The sequence below is a fragment of the Stegostoma tigrinum genome, chromosome 34, assembly GCF_030684315.1.
Source record: "Stegostoma tigrinum isolate sSteTig4 chromosome 34, sSteTig4.hap1, whole genome shotgun sequence".
In the NCBI taxonomy this organism is placed as follows: Eukaryota; Metazoa; Chordata; class Chondrichthyes; order Orectolobiformes; family Stegostomatidae; genus Stegostoma; species Stegostoma tigrinum.
In genome coordinates this window covers 20,638,602-20,666,160 of record NC_081387.1, presented here as the reverse complement: position 1 = coordinate 20,666,160, position 27,559 = coordinate 20,638,602, and the positions used below count along the sequence as shown (strand labels likewise).

General features: G+C 44.5%; 1 protein-coding gene across 2 annotated transcripts in view; it reads left to right on the top strand.

The window, feature by feature from the left end:
- Positions 1-27,559, top strand: part of ehmt2 (euchromatic histone-lysine N-methyltransferase 2) — an 88,906-nt gene that overhangs the window by 24,842 nt on the left and 36,505 nt on the right. For both annotated transcript variants that reach the window (XM_048520146.2, XM_048520145.2), the window contains exons 15-21: positions 5,284-5,397; positions 6,754-6,899; positions 12,008-12,151; positions 19,992-20,218; positions 21,031-21,213; positions 22,326-22,408; positions 25,886-25,992. In XM_048520146.2, the coding sequence (XP_048376103.1) occupies positions 5,284-5,397; positions 6,754-6,899; positions 12,008-12,151; positions 19,992-20,218; positions 21,031-21,213; positions 22,326-22,408; positions 25,886-25,992 (1,004 nt within the window). The remainder of the gene's footprint in view (positions 1-5,283; positions 5,398-6,753; positions 6,900-12,007; positions 12,152-19,991; positions 20,219-21,030; positions 21,214-22,325; positions 22,409-25,885; positions 25,993-27,559) is intronic.

The window sequence follows — 27,559 nt, the reverse complement described above, 5'->3', positions numbered from 1 at the left end:
CATTGTGCATGTGCCTCATTGAGTTTGAATGTCACCCTGCAGAGAGAAAATCCAACTGTGTTCTTAACCTGAATGGCATTGTTTTTTAGTCTACTTGGGTTATTTATGTGACATTGGCATGGAACCTAGATTTAACGAGAAGTGGAGACTACTGGTATCGCTGATGAAAGTAAGTATACACCTAACCAGTGCTGACTCTGCTGTGACAGCAATTTAGGACGTGTGCAGGTAAAAACTTAGGTCTATCTGGTTCACCTTTTACAACAGGGAAGTCTTGCCGAAACAATGCAAAGTAACTATTAGACCACTTTTTGAATGCTGATCCCCTTATCTGAAGAGATGTACTGGCATTGGAGGCAGATTGGAGAAGGTTCACTCGGCTATTCCAGGGTTTGGGGAGTTTGTCTTATGAGGAGTGGCTGAATAAGTTGGGCCTGTACACTTTGGAGCTCTGAAGAATTGGAAACATACAAGATTCTTAGGAGTTTTAATAGGCTAGATGTGATAGGAATGTCGAGTATTAGAGGATGTAATCTCTCAATAAGGGGTGGCACATTTCAGATAAACATGAGAGAGAATTTCTTCCATGAGGATTGTGAATCTATGGCATTCTTTACCAGAGAGGGCTGTGCAATCTAGGTCATTAAGCATATTCAAGGCTGAGGTGGACTTTTTTATGAGGCTGAATGACCCACTTCTGCTCCTCCAACTTATGGGTTCAATGGTCTTACCCTGGTAGGCATAGAATAATGGAGATGCTGATTAATCATAATAATCAGTGTCTTCACCAGTGAGTCAACAACTGGCTGAGACAAGAGATGACGAAAGCCACCAGTGGTGGAGAGCTTTGGGAATCGTAGGTCCTAAGTCAGCTGTTCCTTCCAAACTATTCATGCTTAGCATAATGTCATTTCTTTTGTGGGTCCTACACTGCGGTAAACTTGTTGGAGTATGTCCGAGCTGTCTTCTATCACTCCTCTTATGACTGAAGAGTCTGATGTGGGTTCAACGAGGATATCCTGAGGACTGGCAACTCGGTGGTGGTGTTTGGGCAATCTGCATCTACAGTGCCTCTTAGCTCCCTTAGATGTGCCACTGGAACAGATGGTTATCGAGAAACATTGCTAAAACACTACGCTCTTGATGCCGTACTTTCCCAAGAGGGGTGGTCTGCAGTGCTGAAGTTTGTAAGCCTCTATGTTTATGCCTCATTGAATGTGGATGTGATTGGCAAGGCCATTATTTGATGCCTGTCCTTAATTGCCTTTGAACTGAGTGGGCCATTAAGAAGGACATTGAAGAGGGGAGCACGTTGTTTGGTTTGGGAGTCGCGTGTCAGCTAGATCAGGTAACGACAGAAGATTTCCTCCCTTGAAGGACATTAGTGAACCAGATTAATTTTTACAAGATCTGTGATATTTGTCATGCTTACCATTACTGAGACTAACGTTAGTATTCCAGATCTATCAACTGAATTTGAATTTAAATTTGAATGGAATTCAAATTCGATGTTCTTTTACGATTTGTATTGACCAGTTTGATATTGTTTGCCCTGAAGCAGTTTCTCACACTGAATACTGAAACATTGTTTTCTAAAATAACTTATTTGATTAGAAGTTAAATGAAGGCTTTCATTGTCTTCCTGGGAGCCTGTTCCATAGATTTACCAATGCCGCACTGAAATTTTATTTCTCCACGTTAGTTTTGAATTTACACCCATTCCCAGGTTTAAAGCCTTATTGCTCCTGAGTTAGAGAAGAGAGTAACCAACTGGGGGCCCTGCTTTTGACTGCTGATGGTGGCTTCTCTGTGTGTGTATGGGCATCTAGTGAGGATGACAGTTCATTGCTGACGTGCTGCCTAGCCACCCGATTGCCCAATAGCCCATTGTTGTCCACACCCAGTATCCCATTTAGATAAAAGCAAAGTGCTGAGAGTGCTGGAGATTTGAAATGAAAACAGACGAGAAATTTAAGTCTGGCAGCATCAGCACAGAGAATTAAGAGATAATGTTTGGAGTCCAACATGACTCTTCTTGGCAACTTTCAATGCCTTTTTATTTTGTTAATTTAGTTCTAATACTGCCTGCTGCTGTTCTGAGTTTTGAACCCTTGTTTCCAAATCCTGGGCTATTCACAACCACCTACCCTGAAGCTGGGCTGTCTTTTTGAACTGTTGGAGTCTGAGAGTTGATGCTGTCACAAGAATCGGTCACTGATTATGAAATAATATGAAAGTGTTGTAGCAGTCACCTCAGCCTTATGATCAACTGATTGTCAGCCAATATAAAAATGTTTTCATTACTACCCATTCAAGAATCTCTACTTACAGTATTTGGGATGGAACTACGTCCATGGGAGTAACGATCTATCCTGATTCCTGCACAAACTTGCAATTGACAGACTTGGAAGATCATTACTAAAGAATCAATACATTGGCTGTAGTTTTGTTGCAAGGAGACTGTCACAGGTTGCTGGTTGAAGAAATCCCAATTGCTTCACTCATGTCACTTTTAGGGAAGGAAACATGTTGTTCTCCCCCACTCTGGCCTGATGCATGGATGTGATTGACCCGGAACACCTTTTGAAAGCAGCCTAGCGAGCCAGCCACTTAGAAGAGCAACGAGGAATGGGTCATAAATCTTGAGTCTGCCAAAAGTATTTGAAATGAACGTCTGAATCAATACAAATTAATTGGCACTCAGGCCTTGTCCACCATTTAGTAAGACCGTGTGACTGATTTGATTACTCCATATTCTCAGCTATTTCCAATAATTTTTCACCCTTATGTTTTCAAGAATCTATCTACCTCTGCCATTAAAGGATTCAGTGATCCTGTTTCTGCCACCTTTTGAGGTGACCGACTCACGACCCTCGGAGAGAAAAAAAGAATTTTGCCTCTGTCTCAAGCAGTTGAAACTGAGCTTTTAGAAGTAACAGCAAACTAATTGGGAAAAACTTCCAATAAGTGGCAGGAAGCTCAGGAAACATTACTGAGGGGTTTCCAGATTTTGAGGTCAAGATAAGTGAGGAAAGTCAGGCCCACCTGCCATAAACCAGGGGTAAAGGTCACAGGGGCTTTTGAATCTGGTTGGTTTGGAAAATGGTGAAGCCTTGGTGTTTGGATGGAAAGTTTTGATCGAGTTGATGTTTGCTTCAGAAGTGGATAAGGCCATTCAGCCATTTGAATCAGTTCTGCAATTCAGTGAAGTCAGGCACTTCTTGCCTTCATGGCATCTGCTCCATTTGCCTTAATAACCTTATCGTGTAAAATCTCAAATTCTCAAATTTAAAATGATTATTTCAGGCCTACTGCTAATTGTGAGAGAGTATTCATTTGTTTTTAAATGAAAAGGTGTTTCATAACTCACTGTTGAATGACCTGACTCTGATTTAGTATTATTTCCCTTTGCTGCCTAGACTCCCTCAACCATAGTTCTTTCTGTCTGCCCTATCAATACCCTAAAAGCCTCAATCACATTAACCATTACCGTCCTGTACTACTTGAAAATATAAGCCCTTACTTTGTTTAACCTGTCCTCATAACCATTGGAGCCTTAAGATGTTGGTGTTGTGGGAGTACTATTCTGATCAATAGAGTATAGTAGCATAACGATTACATTGCTGTTCTAATAATCCAAAGAACCTGATTTAGTAATCCAAGAAGGTGAGTTTTGAATCCCACCACAGTATTTGGTGTAGTTTAAATTGAGCTTATTAATCAAATTTAGAATAAAAGTAGTGATGGTACTAGCGAGCTTTGAGAAGATTTGTAGCTCAGGTTGAGGTTCTGGATGTGAGTTTGCTCCCTGAGCTGGAAGGTTCGTTTTTAGATGTTTCATCACCATTCTCAGGTGAGAAAAAGAACAGGAAATGACATCACCAACACAGGACATGACATCACCAACCCAAAGAAACCTAACCAGATAAATAGAAAGCCGGACATAACACCAGCGCTTCGTCGGAGGCTCACTGATGATGTTACCTAGAATGGTGATGAAACGTCTGAAAACGAACCTTTCAGCTCAGCGAGCAAACTCACATCCAGTAGTGATGGTAATTGGTAATTTAAAAACTGTATTGGTTCATTTTCATCCTTGGGAGGAAAATCTGTCATCCTTACCCTTTTGTGACACTACCCTCCGAAGTGATGGAGGAAGTTATTCTGTTGTGTTCAAAAAGACATTTCACCATCATCACTTTAAGGGCCGTGAAGAATGGGCAACAAATTCTAACCTTGCCAGCAATGCTCATACCGCAGGAATGATTTTTCTCAAAACAAATGGGATTTCGTTTCAAGATTGTTCAGGACAATAATTTGAGTTATTTGTAATTGTGACTGAGTGAAGCAGCTGAAGAGTCTACAGCACAGAAAAAGATCCTTTGGTCCAACTCGTCCAGATTCCCCAAACTAACCTAGTTCCATATTCCTCTCGACCTTTCCTATTCATGGACCTGTCCATTTGTCTTTTAAAAGTTAAACTCTTCCTGCATCTGTCACTTCATCTGGTAGTTCATTCTATACACACACCACATCTGGAAAAACTTGCCCCTCAGGTCCCCTTTAAATCATTCCCCTCTCATATGAAACCTATGTCCTCGGCTCGGCGAGCATGTCTACAACTTCATCCACAACCGGAGCTAGTCTTGAACTCCCCTGTCCTAGAGAAAAGATCTTCGTTCACCTTATCTACGCCCCTCATGATTTTCCAAAGCTGTACGAGGTCTCCCCTTAGCCTCCTATGCTCCAGGGGTAAAGGTCCAGCCTCCAGTCAGCTCAAACCCTCCAGTCCTGGTAACATCCTTGTAAATCTTTTCTGCACCATTTCCAATTTAATGATATCCTGCCTATAGCCCGATGACCAGAACTGTACATGGTACTGCAAATGTGGCCTCACCAATGTCATGTATTTAGTTTTTCCTGACTGCATTACGACTGAAAACCTGGACAAAACTTGAAAAACTACAATTGTACCTTCAGAACCAATAATGAAGTGGTAAGTGTCAAGGCCTGTTGCCTCTCTTGAACCTTGACAACTTTTTCCACAACGCCTTTTGGTGTAACCATTTTTATGTACATAGCCAGATGTTCAGTGTCACCGTAGATATTTTTTCTTCACGCCTTGCATCGACCCAGCCTCCAAGGCTGAACTGCCATCAAGTCTGGTTCATGTCCTGTACAGTAGCTATGTTCTCTAAGATGTAATCATTGGATGTGGCTGAGGATACCACATTTACCTTGGTTTGAACACCGTCTCCTTTGTTTCTTTTGCATTTGGTGCAGTGATGAATTCTTCAGGAGCAGGAGGAGGGAATCAGGCACAGAGCGAATACACAGAAGTCCCCCTGGGATCTCTGGAGCTTCCCAATGAGGGCAGCCTCTCCCCGCAGCCAACAGGTACGTATCCAGTTCATGCTCTGTCTGATACACTCTGCATTCATTTTGTTTCAGTGGAAGCTTGTTGCTCTTTAGAATGTGTTTATAGTTGAGTGGGGGTGGGGGGATATGGTGTGGAGTGTGTTTTGCACTGACTTTTGACCTTCAGGGTTAAAACTCCCATCTGGCAAATGAGAATTGGCCTTGAAATATGGGTGAAAATTATATTTACAAGCTAAAGTAGAATACTCAGTAACAGTTGTGTTCATGCTATACAAATGCCAGGTGCTGGCCATCTTCAACAAGAGAGAATCTAATCAACGTCCCTTAACATTCAGTAACATTACCATCACTCATTCCCTCACTGTAAACATCCTGACAGTTATCATTGACCAGAAACTGAACTGGACTATCCATATAAATACTATGACCACAAGGGCAAGTGAGAGGTTAGGAATCCTGTAACAAATAACTCACTCGCCAAAGCCTGTCACCATCTACAAGGCGTAAGTCAGGAGGAGTGTGATAGAATACTTTCCACTTGCTTGGATATGTCTAGCTTGACACCATCCAGGAAAAGCAGTCTGCTTGATTGGCACCGCAAGCAGATTAATTTATTCCCCTCCCCCCACTGACAGTCAGCAGCAGCAGTACGCAAGTACATGATGACTACCATCTAGAAGGAAAAAGACAGCAAATACATGGGAAAGCCACACACGGACGTTTGCCTCCAAGTAGCTGACTGTAATGACTTGGAAATATAGCACTGATGCTTCAATGTCACTGGGCCAAAATCCTAGATCTCTTTTCTTAAGATCGATGCAAGCACATGGACTGCAGCGGTTCAAGAAGGCAACCTTCTCAAGGGCATCTTGTGGTGAGCCATAAATGCTGGCCCAAATAGTGACTCACATGCCCCGTAAGTGAATTTGTTTTAAAATGGAGGGTTCCAGATTCCAGGTCTCCACAGGGCTGCTGTCTTAACCTGTTCCCTTGTCCTGTATTGATGTCATTATGTTCTGTAAACGGGCTTTATTCTTGGGCCAACAAAGAATTGAATCCCACCTCATGAAGTGAAGAATCGCTCTCTTAAAGGAGAATCATATTATCTCTTTTCTCTTATTCCCTCTCCCCATCCCAGCATGCTCCCAATTTCTCTTCCCTATTAGCAGTCAGGCAGCTTGTCCCTTCCCAATCCCTCAGCTCCACCCTTGGTGTTATCATCACACCAATCGTCAGCACCAACATGATCTCCTCTCACACAACCTCCACTCATCTTCCTGTCGTCTGTCTCTCCACATGTTTTTTTCCTTCCTGTGTTGTAATTTGAACTCCCTTCGATGTAGACCCGTTAACCTCTTCACCTCACTCCTCCAGGCGTATCCAATGATGCCAGCTCCATGGAGACAGACAGATTTGAGGAGCTGCCGCTGTGCAGCTGCCGAATGGAGGCGCCAAAGATTGACCGCATCACCGAGCTCTCCAACAACAAGTGTATGGCGACTGAAAGCACCGACGGACAGGTGAGAGGGTTGGATGTGGCTGCCTCAGACTGCACACTCTGCAGACCAGGCGCAGGAAAACGTAACCTTACCATCCATTATTAAGAACTGATTTTAACTCTCCCACAAGAGGTTTCCCACTGACATTCAATTAACAAGCAGTTGTGAAAAGGTAGGGTAGGGCCTATCAGGGGCAAAAAGAGAGAGATACACTTACAGGCACAGGCAGGGCTTGAATGCTAAAAAGTACTTTGTATCACTATTTGTTAAGGAATAGGTGCTGATGAAATGGGTGATATGTAGGGTGGGGTGAAAATTGATAAGAATGTACTGCAAAATATTTATATGGATAAGTTCTGTTTGGTTACTTGCGTTCCACCTTGCTAAAGGAATTTAGTTGGGGGGGGTGCGAGTGCGGAATCTTTGGATGAAGTCACAAGAAGTTTGATGGGAAAGCAATGGATGTTGTCTCAATAGAATACAAAAAGCCATGTGGTAAAGTACCATGTCAGCAAATGCAATGTTATCATTTACAGCATAGGGATTGGATATAAAAGTCAGGATGATTTGCTACAGTTGTACAGGGTGATGGTAATACTATAACTGGAGTTTACAGTTTTGATCTCCTTATTTAAGGAAAGATGTTAATGAATTCGAAGCAGCTCAATGAATGTTCATTCGACTCATACCTGAGTTGGAAGAGTATCTTTTGAGGAGAGATTGGCCAGGCTCGGCCTTGTATCCATTATAGTTTAGGAGAATCAGAGGTGATCTTAGTAAGACTTATCAGATCACAAGGCGGCTTGACAAGGTGGGTGTTGAAAGAGTTTTTCCCTTTGTGAGAGAGATTGGAACTAGGGGACACAGTTCAAAATAAGGCATTTCCCATTTAAAATACAGATAAATGGAATATTTTACTCAGAATTTTGAGTCTTTCAAGCCATCTTCCTGAGAATACAGTGCAGGTAGGGTTATTAAATATTTTTAAGGCATAGACAGAAATGTATGATGCGCAAGAGAATTAAAGGTTATTGGCAGAGACCATGTGGAATTAAGGCTACGGTCAGGTCCGACATGATTTTATGGATTGGCAGAACAGGCTCAAGTCCGCCTTCTCCCCGTCTCGTGTGTTCTTCTGTAAACAAATTAAGTCTAGTGGAATTGATGGGCCAATTGGCTTTTCTTAAAAAAAGCACAGAAGACAATGAATTGTGGTAAATAGTTATTTGACCAGACTGGAGGATAGTCAATAGTGATGTACCACTATTTTTTGTTATGTACAGTATGAGGTTGATAAAATCATGAGGGGCATGAATAGGGTAGATAGACAAGGTCTTTTCCGTAAGGAGGGAGAGTCCAAAACCAGAGGACATTTGTTTAGGGTGAGAGGAAAGATTTAAAATGGACTTAAGGGACAATTTTTTCATGCAGAGGGTGGTGCGATGGTGAAATGAGCTGCCAGAGGAAGTGGTGGACGCTGGTACAGTTGCATTTAAAAGACATCTGGATGGTATATGAAGAGGAATGGTTGAGAGGTATATGGGCCAAATCCTGGCAAATGGATCTAGACACAGACATAGATGTACAGCACAGTAAAAGCCCTTCAGCACATGATGTTGTACTGACCTATTATCCTACTAAGATCAATTTACCTTTGAGGTTGGTTGGCTCGCTGAGCTGTTCCGCAGCCGTTTCGTTACCAGGCTTGGTAACATCCTCAGTGCAGCCTCTGATGAAGCGTTGATGTGTTTTCCTGCCTGGTTTTTAAACTCTGGGGTCCGTTGCGATGGATTGCCTCACTTTCGGGTTTCCTCCATAGTGGAATGTATATGGGGTTGAGTTCAATGTGTTTATTAACAGCCTGCTTCGTGGAGTGCCATGCTTCCAGGAATTTTCGTGCTTGTATTTGCCTAGCCTGTCCCAGGATCTTGGTGTTGTCCCAGTCGAAGTCGCGGTTCTCCTTTGTCATGTGGATTGAGATGAGTGAGTATTGGGTGTGTCTTTTCGTAGCCAGTCGGTGTTCATGTAGTCTTGTGGTTAGTTTCCTCCCTGTTTGTCCAATGTCGTGTTTCTTGGAGTCTCTGCAGGGATCTTGTAGGTGACGTTGGTCCTGCCCATGGCGGGGTGTGGATCTTTAGTTCGGGTGAGTACTTACTGTAGGGTTGATGTAGGTTTGTGTGCCACTCTGATGCCCAGCGGTCGTAGAAGTCTTGTGGTGAGTTCTGATGTGTTCCTGATGTAGGGTAGTATGAACGCTTGGAAGAGGTATTCCTCCTCCTCTTAGTGTAATACTACAGAACATCAACCCTATGACAAGTGCTCACCCGAACTGAAGACCCACTCCTCGCCATAGGCAGGACCAATGTCATCTGCAAGATCCCCTGCAGAGACTGTGAGAAACACTACATCGGATAAACAGGAAGGAAACTAACAACAAGAGGGCATGAACACCGACTGGCTACAAAAAGACACGGCCAATACTCACGCATCTCAATCCACATGGACAAGGAGAACCACGACTTCAGCTGGGACAACACAAAGATCCTGGTACAGGCTAGGCAGAGATAAGCACAAGAATTCCTGGAAGCACGGCACTCCACGAAGCAGGCTATTAATAAACACATGGGACTCAACCCTATATACATTCTAATACGGAGGAAATCAGTCCAATCCATCTCAACGGACCCCAGAGTTTAAAAATCTGGTGGGAAAACACACCGACGGTTCATCAGAGGCTACACTGAGGATGTTACCAAGCACGGTAACAAAATGTCTGCAGAACAACAAACCAGCTTAGCGAGCCAACCAACCTCAACGCCCACAACCCGAGCTACAAATCTACTCAAATCAACCTACCCTGCGTACCCCGCATTTTACTATCCTCCATGTGCCTATCCAAGCATTCCTTAAATGTCTTTAATGTATCTGACTCCACTACCACTGCCAGCAGCACATCCCACACGCTCAGCACTCACTGTGTAAAGAACCTGCCTCTGACATTTCCCCCATACCTTCCTCCAATCACCTTAAAATTATGGCCCCTCCTTTATAGTCATTTCTGCCCTGGGAAAAAGGTCTCTGACTATCAACTCTATCTATGCCTGTCATCATCTTGTACGCCTCTATCAAGCTAACTCTCATCCTTCGCTCCAATGAGAAAAGCCCTAGCACCCTCAACCATTCCTCATAAAACCTGCCCTTCAGTCCAGGCAGCATCCTGGTAAATCTCCTCTGCACCCTCTCTAAAGCTTCCACATCTTTCCTGTAATGAGGTGACCAGAACTGAACATATATTCCAAGTGTGGTTTAACCAGAGTTTTATAGACCTGCGGCATAACCTCACGGCTCTTAAACTCATTCTCCTGCCAATGAAAACCAACACACCATATGCCTTCTTTACAACCCTATCAACATGGGTAGCAACTTTGAGGGATCTATGGACGTGGACCCCAAGATCCCTCTGTTTCTCCACACTGCCGAGAATCTTGCCTTCCAAATTCGTCCTTCCAAAGTGAATCATTTCACAATTTTCTGGATTGAATTCCATCTGCCCCTTCTTTGCCCAGCTCTGCATCCTGTCAATGTCCCATTGCAACCTATAATAGCCCTCCACTAACCTTTGTGTCATCACCAAAGTTACTAACCCATCTTTCCACTTCCTCATCCAAGTCATTTATAAAGATCACAAAGAGCAGAGGTCCTACAATAGATCCCTGCAGAATACCACTGGTCACCAAGCCCCAGGCTGAATACTTTCTGTCTACTACTACCCTCTGTCTCCTAATCGATAGCCAGTTTTGTATCCAGATTTCCCTGAATCACATGCCTCCTTACATTCTGAATGAGCCTACTGTGTGGAACCTTATCAAATGCCTTGCTAAAATCCATATACGCCACACCCAGTGCTCTGCCCTCATTGATGTGTTTTGTCACATCCTCAGAGAATTTAGTAAGGCTTGTGAGGCATGACGTGCCCCTCACAAAGCCATGCTGACTATTTCTAATAAAACTGTGATTTTCCAAATAATCATAAATACTATCTCTCAGAATCCTCTCCAATAATTTGCCCACCACAGAAGTAAGACTGACTGGTCTGTAATTTCCAGGATAATCCCTATTCACTTTCTTGAACAAGGGAATGATATTTGCCATCCTCCAATCTTCTGATTAATACTCCAGTGGATAGTGAGGATGCAAAGATCATTGCCAAAGCAGCAGCAATCCCTTCCCTCGCTCCCTGGTAGCAACCTTGGGTGTATCCCGTCTGGCCCAAGGGACTTAGCTATCCTCAGGTTTCTCAAATTTTCTAGCACATGCTCCTTCCTTATATCAAGCACATCTGCCTGTTTTGTGCTTTCCTCACAAATGTCCCCTCTCACAGGTGAATACCGAAGCGAAGTATTCATTAAAGACCTCCCTTACCTCTTCTGAGCCCGCGCACAAGTTCCCTGTACTACCCCTGATTGGCCCTACCCTCACTCTGGCCAGCCTCTTGTTCCTCGCATAAGCATAGAACGCCTTGGGGTTTTTCTTAATCCTACCCACCAAGGTTTTCTCATACCCCCTTCTAGCTCTCCTAAGTCCATTCTTCAGTTTCTTCCTTGCTACCTTCTAGACCTCTAGAGCCCAGTCCTGTCCTTGCTTCCTCAACCTTAAGCAAGCTTCCTTCTTCCTCTTGACTGGGCATTCCATATCTAGATTTATTTAGGATATCTGGTCGGCATGAACAAGTTGGACGGAAGGGTCTGTTTCAGTGCCGTGTGATTCTATGACTCTAATTGACTTAGATTCCGAAATGCAGAGTATAATTTCAAAATGTGTCGATGATACCAAGCTTGTCAGTCAGGGCAATAGCACATCTCTGTTATGAGTAAACACTGTGAAGGTCCACCAAAGATCCTTCGGGCACCGTTAATCATATCCTGCCATTACAAGTATTTGTCATTCCTACTGCACTTCTTCCTTTCATTCAACCAGTTTCCAAACTGGTCTTTGATTCCATGAGCTTCAATTTTGGTAAGTATGATCTTGTGAGGATACCTTTAATAGGGAGAGTGTCTGTATTTGATGATCGCTTATAAGGGGAATGGCAAGATTTACAGTTTGCTGCTGCTTTTCTATCTCCCCAGCTGAGCGGCTGCAGTAACAGCATCACCAAATGTGAGACGATGAGACCATCCAGTCGAGTGCCACTGATGGTCCTGTGTGAAGTACACAGGGCTCGAATGGTGAAACACCATTGCTGCCCGGGCTGTGGCTACTTCTGTATAGCGGTAAGATCCTGGATCCCTGAGCCAAACAACATTTTGTCATCCAAACGAGATGAGGGAGGCCTTCGGGAAATCCTAATGAAAGTAACGTACCGGATCCTGAGAATTTGCAATTCTATAACTAAATTGACAGTATTTCTAAGTACTAGTACTTAATTTTAAGAGTTAAGTTTTAGTTCTGAAGTTAGAAATGTGTGCTGTAATTTGCTGATGATGTTAACCACGTAACATCAAGGTTTTATGATTTTCAATTCTTGAATTTTTGTGAGAAGGACCATTTCATTCATCGTATGTGGGCATCATTAGCTTGGCAAGCATTTATTGCCCATCGCTAGATTTGCTTGAGAAGGTGGTAGTGAGGCTGCCTTCCTGAACTTCTGCAATATATACGCTATAGGTCGAACTACGATGCCATAAAGGGAGGGAATTCCAGGATTTTTGACCCAGTAATACCAAATGAATGGTGCTATATTTCCAAGTCAGGATGGTGATTGACTTGGAGGCAAACTTGTAGATGGTGGTGTCTTCATGTATATGCCACCTATGTCCTCCTATCTGGTAGTGGTCCTGTGTTTAGAAGGTACATTCCAAGGCCTCTGGTTGAATTTCTGCAATGTATATTAAAGGTGATATGCACTGCTGCGACTGTGCATTGGTGGTGGAGGTAGTAAATGTCAGAGGATGTGGTACCAGTGATACAGTCTGCTTTGTCCTTGTAAATGTCAAGCTTCTTGAGTGCTTTTGGAACTGCACTCATTCAGGCAAGTGGGCAGTATTGCATCACCTTGCTAACTTGTAGGTGGTAGGCAGGGTTTGGGGAGTCTGGACGCGCGTTCCTTGCTGCTGAATTCTGAGCCTCTGACATGCTTTAGTGCCCACAGTATTCAAAAATATTCTACAAGTACGTTAAGAGCAAAAGAGCAGCTAGGGACAGAATAGGGCCCCTTAAAGTTTAATGAGATCATATATGTGTGGAACCACAGGAGATGGGAGAGATACTCAACACGGTGGCTCAGTGGTTAGTGCTGCTGTCTCACAACACAAGGGACTCAGGTTCAATTCCACCCTTGGGCAACTGTCTGCTTCAAGTTTGCATGTTCTGCCTGTATCTGCGTGGGTTTCCATTGCCTGTTTTGTCCTTCCACAGTGCAAAGTTGGGTGGATTGGCCATGCTAAATTGTCCATGGTGTTCAGGAATGAATAAGTTAGGTGCGTTAGCCATGGGAAATGTAGGGCTACAGGGAAAGGGTAGGGAGATGGGTCTGGGTGGGATGCTGTTCAGAGGGTCATTGTGGACTTGTTAGGCCAAATGGCCTATGTCCACACTGTAGGAATTCTGTAAAATATTTTGTCAATTTTTACTGTGGAAAATGAAATGGAGGCTAGGGAACTAGGTGAAATAAATATTGATGTCTTGAAAACAGTAGAAGAGGAGTTGCTGGAGGTCTTTAAAAAACATAATGGTCAATTAATCTTCAAGACCGGATCAAGTGTATCCCAGGACATTGTGGAAGTTGGGGAAGAAATTCCAGGGCACCTAGAGATATTTGTTTGAGGTGGGGTGCCAGAGGACTGTAAGGTGGTTAATGTTGCGCCTTTAATAAAAGACTTTTTTTCAAGAAAAGCTTGGGAAGTAGAGGTCAGTGAGTTTGACATTAGTGGTGACTAAGTTATTGCAGGGGATTCTGTGAAATAGTATTTACACGCATTTGGAGAGGCAAGGACTGTTTATGGACAGTCGGCATGGCTTTGTCTATGGGAAACTGTATCTCGCTAACTTGATTGCATATAAAAAACAGCCTCAAAAAATTCAGTGTGGAAACAGGCCATTTGGCCCAACCAGTTTCTACTGACTCGCTCCCACTAACTTGTAACCCTACTTTTACTGTGGCCAAACCTACACTTCCTTGGTGACATTACCAAAATGATTGAGGGTAAACCAGTAGAAATTATCTACATGGACTTTAGTAAAGCCTTTGAACAAGGTTCTGCTTGTAGAATAACTGGTAAAGTTAGATCACATGGGATTCAGTTAGAGCTTGCCAATTGGATACCAAATTGACTTGACTGTAGGGGATCCACAGGGATCCGTACTGGGCCCACTTTTGTTTGTAATTTCTATAAACAATTTGGATAAAAATTTAGGAGGCACGGTTAATATGTTCGCGAATGAAACAAAAACTGGTGGTATAGTCGAAGGTTAGCTAAGATTACAGCGGGATTTTGATCAATTGGGTAAATGGGCTGAGGAGTGACAGGTGTCATTTAATTTGGATAAATGCGAGATATTGCATTTTGGAAAAACAAACAAGGGCGGGACAATTATACAATTAAGACGAGGGTCCTGGGTAGTGTTGTCAAGAAGACAGATCTGGGGTTCAGGTACATAGTGCCTTGAAAGTTGCATCACAGGTTGACAGGGTGGTTAAGAAGGTGTTCATCATGTTTGCTTCTGTTACTCAGACCACTGAGTGCAGGAGTTGCAACATCATTTTAAGGATGCACAGCATGTTGGTGAGGCCACTTTCGGAGTGTGGAGGACAGTTCTGGTAACCCTGCTGTAAGAAGGATATGGTTAAATTGTAGAGGGTTGAGGAAAGATTTACCAGGATGTTGCTGGGACTGTAGGGCTTGAGTTGTAAGGATAGGCTGCATAGGCTGGGACTTTGCTCACTAGAGTATTGGAGATTGAGGGTGACCTTTATAGATGTTTATAAAATCATGAGGGTTATAGATAAAGTAAATAGCAAAGGTTTTTTTCTTAGGGCAAGGGAATTCAAAATGATGGGAGATATTTTTAAGGTGAGATGAGAAAGATTTAAAAGGGACTTGAACGGCATCTTTTTCACACAGCGGGTCCTTTGTAAGCAGATGTGGTAGAAGCCAATACGGTTACAACAGAAACATGAATGGGAAAATTTTAGAGGGATGCGGACCTAACTTAGGCAAGTGAGACTAGTTTACTTTGGGAAACTTAGTGGGTTTGATTTGATTTGCTTTATTGTCACATGTACCTAAGTACAGTGAAAGGCTTTGTTTACAAGCTGTACAGGCAGATCATAGTAAGCAAGGACACACAGATCATAGGGTGAAAACAAAAACAACACAGGCATACAAGTTACATTGCACAGGACATGCGCTAAGCAAGATCAACATTTGACATTGGAGAATCCATTCAACAGTCTAATAACTGCAGGGAAGAAGCTGTTCTTGAATCTTCTGGTGCACGTGTTCACGCTTTGGCATGGATGAGCTGGACTGAAGGGTCTGTATCCCTGCTGTATGATTCTATTTATATAACCAGTCAAGATCAATGGTAATCACCAGGATGTTGATAGTGGGGCATTCAGCATTGGTAATGCCATTTAATACAAGCTGAGGTTAGATTTGTTGAAAATGGTCATTGTCTGGCAATTGTGTGGTGTTAATGCAGCTGATAATACAGAAGAGGAGGAGACCATTTGGCCCATCATTCCTGTGCCAGTTCTGATAATCAAGAGTGAGATTGAGAGCCAGAAGGACAAAATATATGTGAATTTGAGTATTCATTCGGATAGCAAACACAGGAACAGGCGTAGGCATTTTTAGGATCGAGCCAGTTCTACCATTTAATAACATCATGGCTGAACAAACACTAAACTTCCTCTTATCCACACCATCCCCATAGCCTTTTATGCCATTGATGATCAAAAATTGATCAACCTTGGCTTGAAATATACTTAAATGCTAAGCCTCCACAGGCCTCTAGCAGACAATTCCAAAGATTCGCAATTCTCTGACTGAAAAAAAATACTCATCAAATGGCCTCTGCCTTATTTTTAAGTTGCGTCCCTTGCCTCTGGACTCTCCAGCCAGGGGAAACATTTTGCCTGAATTTACACTGCTCACCCTTTAATTATTTTGTGGGTGAATTGATGTGGAAGTTAGCCACAATATTCTTAAATGATAGAGCAGGTTTCTTTGACCTAGTTCTTACACTTCTTGTTAAACCCTGTGGTGACTGATAGCTTTAAATAGTTTTGGTCAGACTTCTAGTAACTACTCAAAAGATCACGGTACAATTTCAAGTGTTAAGGTATTACTGTAATGAACAAAAGCAACATTGACTCTCTGCTCTGTTTCAGTAGGCAGCTTATGCCCTGAACTGCAAGATAGTTTCACATTATCTTCCGAAACTACCAAAAATTTCCTTCCAGATTGATACTAGTTATTAAATGGACATTTCATTCTTCATGAACTAATCCAAAGTGGCCGTTAGCTCTCGAGGACTTCCTTTCTTTGTTTTCCTTTCCTAACCCGGAAACTGCTCATCTCTGAATTGACCTTTATGGTAAGGTGTGAGGTTCTACCTTCTCATCAAAGCTAGCAATTCGTATTTCATTTAAAGCCTCTCAAATCCGTATCTTCAACTTGACAGTGGGCTCCCATCTGTATTCTGCCTAGTGAATAGAGATATTCAGTCTCAATCCCTCAGTACTTTTTCTCTCAAATTCATGCTGATTTATCCTGTCATTGAGGTTCAGTGATATTTCGGGAAAACCTGCAATAGACTCCTCTCCGCTCGAAGCCGACCTCTGTGTTACTATAAATTACATGGGCCTTGTATCCAGTAGAAATGCTAATTAGCTATCCTCCAGACTATCAACTCCACTGTATTTTCAAATTAAATTACATTATAAGCATTTACAAATAATGGGGAGGAGATGGCCTAGTGTTATTATCACTGAACTGTTAATCCAGAGACCCAGATAATGTTCTGGGGACCAGGGATTTAAATCCCACGATGGCAGAATTTGAATTCAAAAAAAATCTGGAATTAAGAATCCAGTGATGACCGTGAATCCATTGTTGATTGTTGGAAAAACCCATCTGGTTCACTAATGTCTTTTTAAGGAAGGAAACTGCCATCCTTACCTGGCCCAGCCTACATGTGACTCCAGACACACAGCAATGTGGTTGACTCTTAACTGCCGCCTGGGCAATTAGCGATGGGCAGTAAATGGTGCCTAACCATTGACACCCTCATCCTGTGAATGAATAATGGATCAGAGATAATGGGAACTGCAGATGCTGGAGATTCCAAGATAATAAAATGTGAGGCTGGATGAACACAGCAGGCCAAGCAGCATCTCAGGAGCACAAAAGCTGACGTTTCGGGCCTAGACCCTTCATCAGAGAGGGGGATGGGGGGAGGGAACTGGAATAAATAGGGAGAGAGGGGGAGGCGGACCGAAGATGGAGAGCAAAGAAGATAGGTGGAGAGGGTGTAGGTGGAGAGGTAGGGAGGGGATAGGTCAGTCCAGGGAAGACGGACAGGTCAAGGAGGTGGGATGAGGTTAGTAGGTAGCTGGGGGTGCGGCTGGGGGTGGGAGGAAGGGATGGGTGAGAGGAAGAACCGGTTAGGGAGGCAGAGACAGGTTGGACTGGTTTTGGGATGCAGTGGGTGGGGGGGAAGAGCTGGGCTGGTTGTGTGGTGCAGTGGGGGGAGGGGATGAACTGGGCTGGTTTAGGGATGCAGTGGGGGAAGGGGAGATTTTGAAACTGGTGAAGTCCACATTGATACCATATGGCTGCAGGGTTCCCAGGCGGAATATGAGTTGCTGTTCCTGCAGCCTTCGGGTGGCATCATTGTGGCAGTGCAGGAGGCCCATGATGGACATGTCATCAAGAGAATGGGAGGGGGAGTGGAAATGGTTTGCGACTGGGAGGTGCAGTTGTTTGTTGCGAACTGAGCGGAGGTGTTCTGCAAAGCGGTCCCCAAGCCTCCGCTTGGTTTCCCCAATGTAGAGAAAGCCGCACCGGGTACAGTGGATGCAGTATACCACATTGGCAGATGTGCAGGTGAACCTCTGCTTAATGTGGAATGTCATCTTGGGGCCTGGGATGGGGGTGAGGGAGGAGGTGTGGGGACAAGTGTAGCATTTCCTGCGGTTGCAGGGGAAGGTGCCGGGTGTGGTGGGGTTGGAGGGCAGTGTGGAGCGAACAAGGGAGTCACGGAGAGAGTGGTCTCTCCGGAAAGCAGACAGGGGTGGGGATGGAAAAATGTCTTGGGTGGTGGGGTCGGATTGTAAATGGCGGAAGTGTCGGAGGATAATGCGTTGTATCCGGAGGTTGGTAGGGTGGTGTGTGAGAACGAGGGGGATCCTCTTGGGGCGGTTGTGGCGGGGGCGGGGTGTGAGGGATGTGTCGCGGGAAATGCGGGAGACGCGGTCAAGGGCGCCCTTGACCGCGTCTCCCGCATTTCCCGCGACACATCCCTCACACCCCGCCCCCGCCACAACCGCCCCAAGAGGATCCCCCTCGTTCTCACACACCACCCTACCAACCTCCGGATACAACGCATTATCCTCCGACACTTCCGCCATTTACAATCCGACCCCACCACCCAAGACATTTTTCCATCCCCACCCCTGTCTGCTTTCCGGAGAGACCACTCTCTCCGTGACTCCCTTGTTCGCTCCACACTGCCCTCCAACCCCACCACACCCGGCACCTTCCCCTGCAACCGCAGGAAATGCTACACTTGTCCCCACACCTCCTCCCTCACCCCCATCCCAGGCCCCAAGATGACATTCCACATTAAGCAGAGGTTCACCTGCACATCTGCCAATGTGGTATACTGCATCCACTGTACCCGGTGCGGCTTTCTCTACATTGGGGAAACCAAGCGGAGGCTTGGGGACCGCTTTGCAGAACACCTCCGCTCAGTTCGCAACAAACAACTGCACCTCCCAGTCGCAAACCATTTCCACTCCCCCTCCCATTCTCTTGATGACATGTCCATCATGGGCCTCCTGCACTGCCACAATGATGCCACCCGAAGGCTGCAGGAACAGCAACTCATATTCCGCCTGGGAACCCTGCAGCCATATGGTATCAATGTGGACTTCACCAGTTTCAAAATCTCCCCTTCCCCCACTGCATCCCTAAACCAGCCCAGTTCATCCCCTCCCCCCACTGCACCACACAACCAGCCCAGCTCTTCCCCCCCACCCACTGCATCCCAAAACCAGTCCAACCTGTCTCTGCCTCCCTAACCGGTTCTTCCTCTCACCCATCCCTTCCTCCCACCCCCAGCCGCACCCCCAGCTACCTACTAACCTCATCCCACCTCCTTGACCTGTCCGTCTTCCCTGGACTGACCTATCCCCTCCCTACCTCCCCACCTACACCCTCTCCACCTATCTTCTTTGCTCTCCATCTTCGGTCCGCCTCCCCCTCTCTCCCTATTTATTCCAGTTCCCTCCCCCCATCCCCCTCTCTGATGAAGGGTCTAGGCCCGAAACGTCAGCTTTTGTGCTCCTGAGATGCTGCTTGGCCTGCTGTGTTCATCCAGCCTCACATTTTATTATCAATGAATAATGGATGATGTTTTAACATCTCCTTTGAGATGTGGAGTCTCTCAGTTTACCTACCATCATTGCGCTCCCATTGTTCATTGTTCACAGGTGTGATTAGCTCATACATTCTTACCAGTGAAAATAACCTGTGTTCTTCTCTAATCTTTAGACCCCAAGCCACCCCAGCTTACAGTATTATCAGGTAGAATTCAGAATAGGTGTAGTGCGCCTTCTCATTCCTCCATTTTACCTTAAATTAAAGAGACAGTCCCAGACATAACATCCTTATGAACCTCAAATTTGCAACACCTTTGCATGTCTGAATCCAGTTAGCATGCACTGATTATTTTGTTCCACTATAGCGAACAAAATAATCCATTAAGATTTATTTTTCCTGCAACTCAATTTATCTGCGGCTTCCCATTGTATTTGATGCGAGTGGTCAGCTGTGCTATTTGCATGGTGTGAGTGAGTGAGTGAGGCTTATTTTGGGCTGTTGACAGGGATCGTTTCTGGAGTGTCACCCGGACTTCAGGATCACTCACCGTTTTCACAAGAGCTGCGTCTCCCAGCTGAATGGGATGATTTTCTGCCCACACTGTGGGGAGGATGCTTCGGAAGCACAGGAGATCACCGTGGCTAAAGCCGACACGTCCAGCATGGTGCCGGTCCCAGCACCGCCCAGTCAGGAACACTTGATGAATGGCAGAGCCGATACCACACATGCCAGGTGAGCAGGAGCAGGGTTATTGGATACTGAGCTCTGAATGATGACAGCTGTGTGTGAAGGGGGAAGTCAGATTTACACTAACGCCCATGAAATGTTATTCATTAATCTCTACCTGGTCCCCAGATGTTTTACCATGTCATAGCCAGAGGTCAGCCAAAACTCCAGGCGTGCAACAAGTCCCATTCTGCTTGTTCACCTGCAATGGCACCCTAGGCCAGCAATGCATTCATTTCAACTTTCTCTCTGGTTGTTTCCACACCTGTCCTTGACTTTGATAATTCCTATCTCTGTAGCATCCTTCACCTGGACAGTCCTCCTAGATATCTGTGCTACTCCAATTCTAGTGTTCTCACTCACTGCCTGTATCTCCATGTCTCTGTCTCTGTCTCCCTCTCTCCCCAAATCTCTCTCTGTTCTCATTCCCTCTTCTTCCGTGTGTGTCTGTGTGTGTCAGTGTCTTCCCCCTCTGTCTATTCACTCTCTTCCCCTGCTGTCTGTTCTCTTTCTAGCTTGCTCTTTGCTCCTTATAACTTATCACTTTAACTATGTTTTTGGTCACTTGTTAATTGTATCCTTGTGTGGTTCACTGAAGCACTTGAGGACATTTTACTAAGTTAAATGTACTACATAAATGACGATATCTGTTGATGTATTATCAGCTGAGGTACAATTGGAATTGCTTTAATTGTTTCTGTGAACGGTTTCTGTATCCAGTGTGAAACATTGTGTAATATTGGAGCTCTGGGTTAGGACTAGCTGAAGTTACAACTTCCCTGTTTAAAGCCTTTGTAATTCCCGTTTTTCTTCTCAAGTGCTAGGATGAGCGGGAATGGAGAAGCAAAGAAATCGAGCCTGGAGCCCCCCGCGGACAGTATCGACAGCTCGGGTCCGTCCATCGTCCTGCCGTCTGGGAGAACACTGTCAGCTGTTGGACTTCCACCTGGGCCCGGAAGAGAGGCTCTGGAGAAAGGGTTGGTTCTCCAGCAAGCTGAGAGGTAAGTGGGAGCTCTGGGCAGGGTGTTTACTGTTTTCAAAATGAAGTCCCTGACTGCGAGCACACTTACATATTTTTCGATCCAGAGGTAACAGAGTTTAAAGAGAGAGAAATTTTGCGCCTCTTATTTCTGACTGTGAGTGTGTGTGGACTGTGGCAGTAACTGTGCAACACCTGCCAGTGCCACATCTGAGAGTTGGTGTTTCACGTGCTAGTGCTGTAGCTGAGTTTCCAGAGCAGTAGCTGCTGCTGTATCTCAACTGCTAGTGCCATACCTGAGCTGCCAGTGCTCCAGTTGCCAATGCTTTCCTGGTGCCCTTCAGTAGTATATCTGAGCTGTTGGTGCTGTACCTGGATTGTCCATGTCACTACTGCTGGTGTTTCACCCAGGCACCACTCCTCCCCATGCTGTACCTAAGCTGGTGGTGTCGCACCTGCTGGTGCTATGCCTCAGTTACATCTGAGCTACTCATGCCATAACTACCTGTTGTCGAATCTGTGTTGTCACTGCACCATTTAGTTGATGTTTATACTCCACATAGCCTAAGTCCCTTTTGTGGCAACTCAACTTTCAGCAAACTTTTCTGTTCCTTTTGCCCTTGTGGTCTTGTCTGTCTTTCCCTCAGTTGCTCTGTGCTACTCACATGAGCCACTCCACATGTTAGTGACTTCCACATCCTAAGCACTTTGCGTAAAGAAGATTCTCCTGAATTCTCCATTGAACGTCGTTGAGATTTCCAGCCCTAGTTTTGGCTTTAAGTGGAAGCACCTTCTCTACCTCTGTTCTGAGGAATCATTTCATTGCATTAAAGACCTCGGTAGGTCACCATTCGATTTCTCCCTTGTCGACATGAAGCACAACATCCCAGCCCAGCCCTGACTGAGGTGGCCTGTCATGGCACAGGTCTCCCTCCAGCTCCAGACTGACATTGCCTTCACTTGCGTAACATTGCTCAATCCCCATTGACAGAGCAAGGGAAGTCTGATGCAGGTTCGAAAGTCTTCATGAGTCTTTGAGGGATGGTGTTGTGTTCTCTGATGTGATGTTGATGTTGTTTGTGTGACTGGATTTTATCTGGAGCGTTCAATCGACCTCTCTCTGTCCCCTCACAGGCGGAAAAAACTGCGATTTCACCCACGGCAGCTATACCTCTGGGCCAAGCAGGGGGAACTGCAGAAAGTGCTGCTCATGCTGCGTAAGCGCATTTGGCCTTTTGGCTTGTTTTTCTTTGCATGCAAGCAGTGTCTGCAGTCGCCGCTTTGAGAGATTGAAGCAGGGTGGGTGGGTGGTTGCTGGAGGTGAGGGCAGGTGTATACCAGAAATGTATACGTTCACACAGAGTCGTAGAAAATGTAACACAGGAGATCAACTGGCCCTTTGGTAAAGTGTTCTTTCTTTTTTCTGTTGACGTTGCTGGCAAGGCAGTTGTTGATTGTCTTTTAATCACCTGTGGAGGCAGATTAGATTTGTCCTCGTTCCTGTAGGTATGGAAGCGAATACAGGTCAGGTCAGACAAGGGTGGCAGATTTCCTCCACTTACGGTCACCACTACTGAGAATCACCTTTCACTTTTCATTTTCTCTTTTTAAATGATTGATTTGATTAATTCGTTTTGAGTAGTTATTTGGTGGTGCAGAACTTGAATATTGCTGAAAAGTCACAGTTTTGTCCAAGATTTTTAACTGGAGCTAATCAGAATATTTGTAGGATTGCCAATGCAAGGAGAGCAGCTTTATATACTGTATGAGAAGGAAATGCTACTAGCCATCATTTAACTATTTCAAGCAAAGCCTCTAGCAAATGGAGACCTTTTGCCAATCAATTAACTCTCTTCTCATAAACTGTAAAACATTGCTTTTCTTACCTTGGTATTTTGTTGAAGACCCTGGCAAGTGGAAAATGAAAAGATTTAGCAAAATACATTTTATTTTTGAAGAGCTTTCAATTTAGTTTAGACTCCATGAGTTGCCATGATGGAATTTGAACCTTAGACCAATAGCTTACTAGCGCATTGCTACATCACATCTCTGTTTTCACAAATGCATTTAGCTACTCTGATCTTTCCATGTAACCACGTAAATTTCTTACTTCAAGCATTTATCCAGTTTCCTTTTCTGAGTGACGATAGATGAATATAGAAATGCAGGAGGGAACTTAAGAAAGCAATTAGAAGAGCAAAAAGGAAGTATGAAAGAGCACTTGTAAACAGATTTCGGGACAATCCTAACATCTTTTATAAATACATTAAAAGGAAGAAGTTAACCAGGGAAAGAGTAGGGCCCATTAGGGACCAAGGGGGAAACCTGTGTATGAAGCTGCAGGACTTTTGGGTGTTAAACAAATACTTCTGTTCAGTCTTCACTCTGGAAAAAGAGAATATAGGTATGGAATTCAGGAAAAGGGTCTGTGAGGAACTTGTACTGTTTGACATTGGAAATGGGGAGATATTGTTAGCTCTGTCGGGTTTAAAAACAGACAAATCCACTGGCTCAGATGAATTTCTTCCTAGGCTGCTGTGGAAGACAAAGCAGGAAATTGCAGGGGCTCTGACACAAATATTTAGTTTCTGTCTAGCCATGGGGGATGTGCTCGAGTATTGAAGAATTGCAAATGTGGTTCCACTTTTTAAGAAGAGTGGTAGCAATGAACTGGGAATTTACAGATCAGTGAGTATCACGTCAGTGGTCGGAAAACTATTGGAGAAAATCCTGAAGAATTGAATTAGTACCTGCTTGGAAAGGAATGGGTTAATAGGGATTGTCAGCATCCCTTCATCAGAGGGAGATTAACGAATTTTTTACGCACAGACATTTTTGAAAATGTGATAATGTGTGTGGATGAACGAAGTTCAGTTGACATAGTTTATATGGACTTTAGCCAAACTTTTGGCAACGTCCCATATGGGAGACTGATTTAGAAGGTCAAAGCACATGGAATTGTGGGGAACCTGGCGAATTCGATGAGAAGCTGGATTTGTAATAGGGCACAAAGGGTAGTAGTAAAAAGCTATATGAGTGACTGGAGACTGGCGTCCAATGGTGCACCACTTATCAGTGCTGAGATCCTTATTAATGAGATAGATGAAAACGTGGGGAAAATGTTAAGCAAATTTGCAGACAAAACCAAGATTGGTAAAGTGTTTAATCGCAAAGAAGATAGTTGTAGATTTTGGAAGATGGGTTGATCAGATGGGCAAACCAGTGGCAGATGATATTTAACTCTGATAAGTATGAGGTGATGTACTTTGAAAGACAAAACAGAATGAAGGGAGTATTTATTGGATGGCAGGACACTGGATAGCTTAAAGGAACTGAGGGATCTTGGGGTAATTATTCTCAGGTCCTTGAAGTTGACAGAGCATTTGAATAGGATATTAAAGGTGGCAGTTAGGACACTTGCTTTCATCAGTTGTGGCAAAGAATATAAGAGCAAGGAGGTAATGTTGGAGTTGTACAAAGCATTGGTCAGGCCATACTGGAGTAGTGTGCGTGATCCTGGTCATCTCACTACAGAAAGGATGTGATAGCACTAGTTGGGGTACAGAGGACGTTCACCAGGAAGTTGCCTGCGATGAAGAAATTGAGCTGTAAGGAGAGACTATGTAGGCTTGGATTGTTTTCATTTGTGCTGAGAAGACTGGGGGACATGATTGAGAAATATGAACATAGTGAATAGAGAGTAGCTCTTCCCCTTGGTGAGCGGTCAGTCATGAGGGTCAATACTTTTAGAGTAAGGGGCCGAGATTCAGAAGGAAACCTTCTGGTGGTGGGAATTTGGAATACATTGCTAGGGAAGGCAATGGAGGCTGGAGACCTCACTACCTTTTTAAAAAAAAGTATTTGGATGAGTACTTCAAATAGCATAACATTCAAGAATATGGTTTAAAATTGAGATTAGCAGTTTTAGTGATAGTTATATTGGTGCAGACTTCAGGCCAAAGAGCCTTTTCCACGCTGTATGAATCTATGAATCTTTATCTACTACCCTTTTAGGCACAACATACCAGATCACTACAACTTAGCACATTTTCTCGTCTCGAGTCCTGTTCCATTGCTGATTACCTTGAAGCTCTGTCCTCTGGTTACCTCCTGTTGCTCCTGAAACTCTACCTCTCTTCCCAAAACAGTTTTGTGTTTTTGAACGCCTCCATTAATTTAACCTTGAACCTGCTGTGGCCGAAGAAGGAAACATCTGTAACATGCAACAGACAGATAGACAGCACACACTAACAATCAGACGTATGTGCACTCATGTACAGACAGACGCATGCACAGACATAGATGCACACACACTAATCTGGACTGACCAGATGTAATGTCCCGCTGTGGTGGCTATGAATTCATGTGGTAATTGGAGGCTCAGATTGTGTAACAGAGGCACGTGATGACAGGCAGTGAGAGGCATTTCCCCAGTACAACTCAGATCTGCATGACTGGGTGGAGAAAATGTTGGCTGCTAAAGGTCCCATCGAAAGATCCCACGCTAATGTTCATTTTTTTTAAAGTATCTTGGATATTCTACAGAGCAACGTGGCAGCTGGGAAAGGGCTGAGGGCGCAGTTAAGGGATGGGAAGATTAAGTGATGCTGTAGTTGAGGTGGGAGGGGTAGTTGTGTCGCTACATCTTGCTCTCACTTTTAGTCTTTATCTTTCTTTTTAATGCCACTTCCCAGTGGATGACCATGATCCTAACTTCCAGACAGACCAGCAGAGCAGACGCATGCCGCTCCATGCAGCCGCCCAGAAAGGTTACCTGGAGATCTGCCACATCCTGCTGCAGGTGAGAGATCCCAAATGTGTTGCATGTCAAAGGTTATAGGGCGAAAGGACAGGAGTTCTGATAGTTGTGTTTTGGAGTGCGTTGAGAGTGCTGGTCATGTCAGACACTTGTCGCTCTTGGTTCTTGACATGCAGACTGCCACTGCTCACGGAGCACATGACGTACGAAATTTTATTTTACACATTTTGAAACAAATGAATAAAAGTATGCACTGGGGTGCTGAGTGATTTCCACGAGCAGCAATGTACCATTCAACTCCACAGGCTTACTCCGCCATTCAGTTGATCATCGTTGATCTTGGGTTTACGCTCAACCTACCCATTTGTCTCTCTATCCTTCCGTCCATCCATCTCTCGCTCTCGCTCTCGCTCTCGCTCTCGCTCTCTCACATCCTCACTCTGTTTCCCTGTATCCCTTGGTTCCTGGGCAATCAAAAATATGTCTACCCTGACCTTAAATGTATTTGATGATGGTGCATTGGCATCCCATTGAGGTCAAGAATTTATGACCCTTTGCGTGAATGCTCCTCATTACAGTCCTAGACAACCAACCAACCCCCAAATCCCGAGTATGTATACTACTGAACCATTGAGGATCTGGTACAGAACCATCAGTGAACTATTGAGAAGCGCAAGGATCTGGTATGGAAAGACGTACAATGCTGAGGTAATGGATGAGCTCCTACATGACTGCTGGAGTCAGTGGACTGTTCCATATTCAAGGAGTCGGCAGCCAACCTGAATGAGTATGCCCCTACCATCACTGACTTCATCAGTAACTATGCAGAGGAATGTGTGACAAAGAGGTTAATTCGAGTGTCCCCCAACCGGAAACCTTGGATGAACCGGAAGGTGTCACTTGGCTAGATTGCCTCGGGTGTACCCACAGTCACCACCGCAGACGTCAGATCGACCGTCTTAACATGAACCTGCAGAAAATGATTGCCCTGGATGGAGAATCCAGCTGTGCACTCAACTTGTGCACACCAGCTGGCAAGAGTATTTGCTGACATCTTTAATGCTCCTTACTATGATGTTCCCACCTGCTTCAAGAAGACCACTATCATTACAGGCACAAAGAAGAATCGGGCAACATGCCTTAACATCTGCCTGGTAGCTTTGACATCCATCATGACCAAGTGCTTTGAGAGGTTAGTAACACATCAGCTCCAGCCTCCCAGATTGCCTTGATCCAGTACAGTTAGCCTTGTGTCGCAGTAGGTCCACAGCAAACACCAGCTCCATGGCCCTACACTCATCCCTAGTTCATCTGCGTAACAAGGGCACCTATGTAGATTCCTATGTATTGGCTTTAGCTCTGCCTTCAACACCATAATTCCAAAGTCCATGATCTAGGACTCTGATCCACACTCTGCATCTCGATCCTCGACTTTCTGATCTGCAGACTGCAATCAGTAAGGATAGGTGACAGTATCTCCTCTACAATAACCCTCAACATCGACACTCCACGAGGCTGTGTACTCAACCCCTTACTATACTCATTCTACGCTCTCAACTGTGTGGCCAAATTCAACTCTAACTCCATTTAGAAATTTGCTAATGTCATC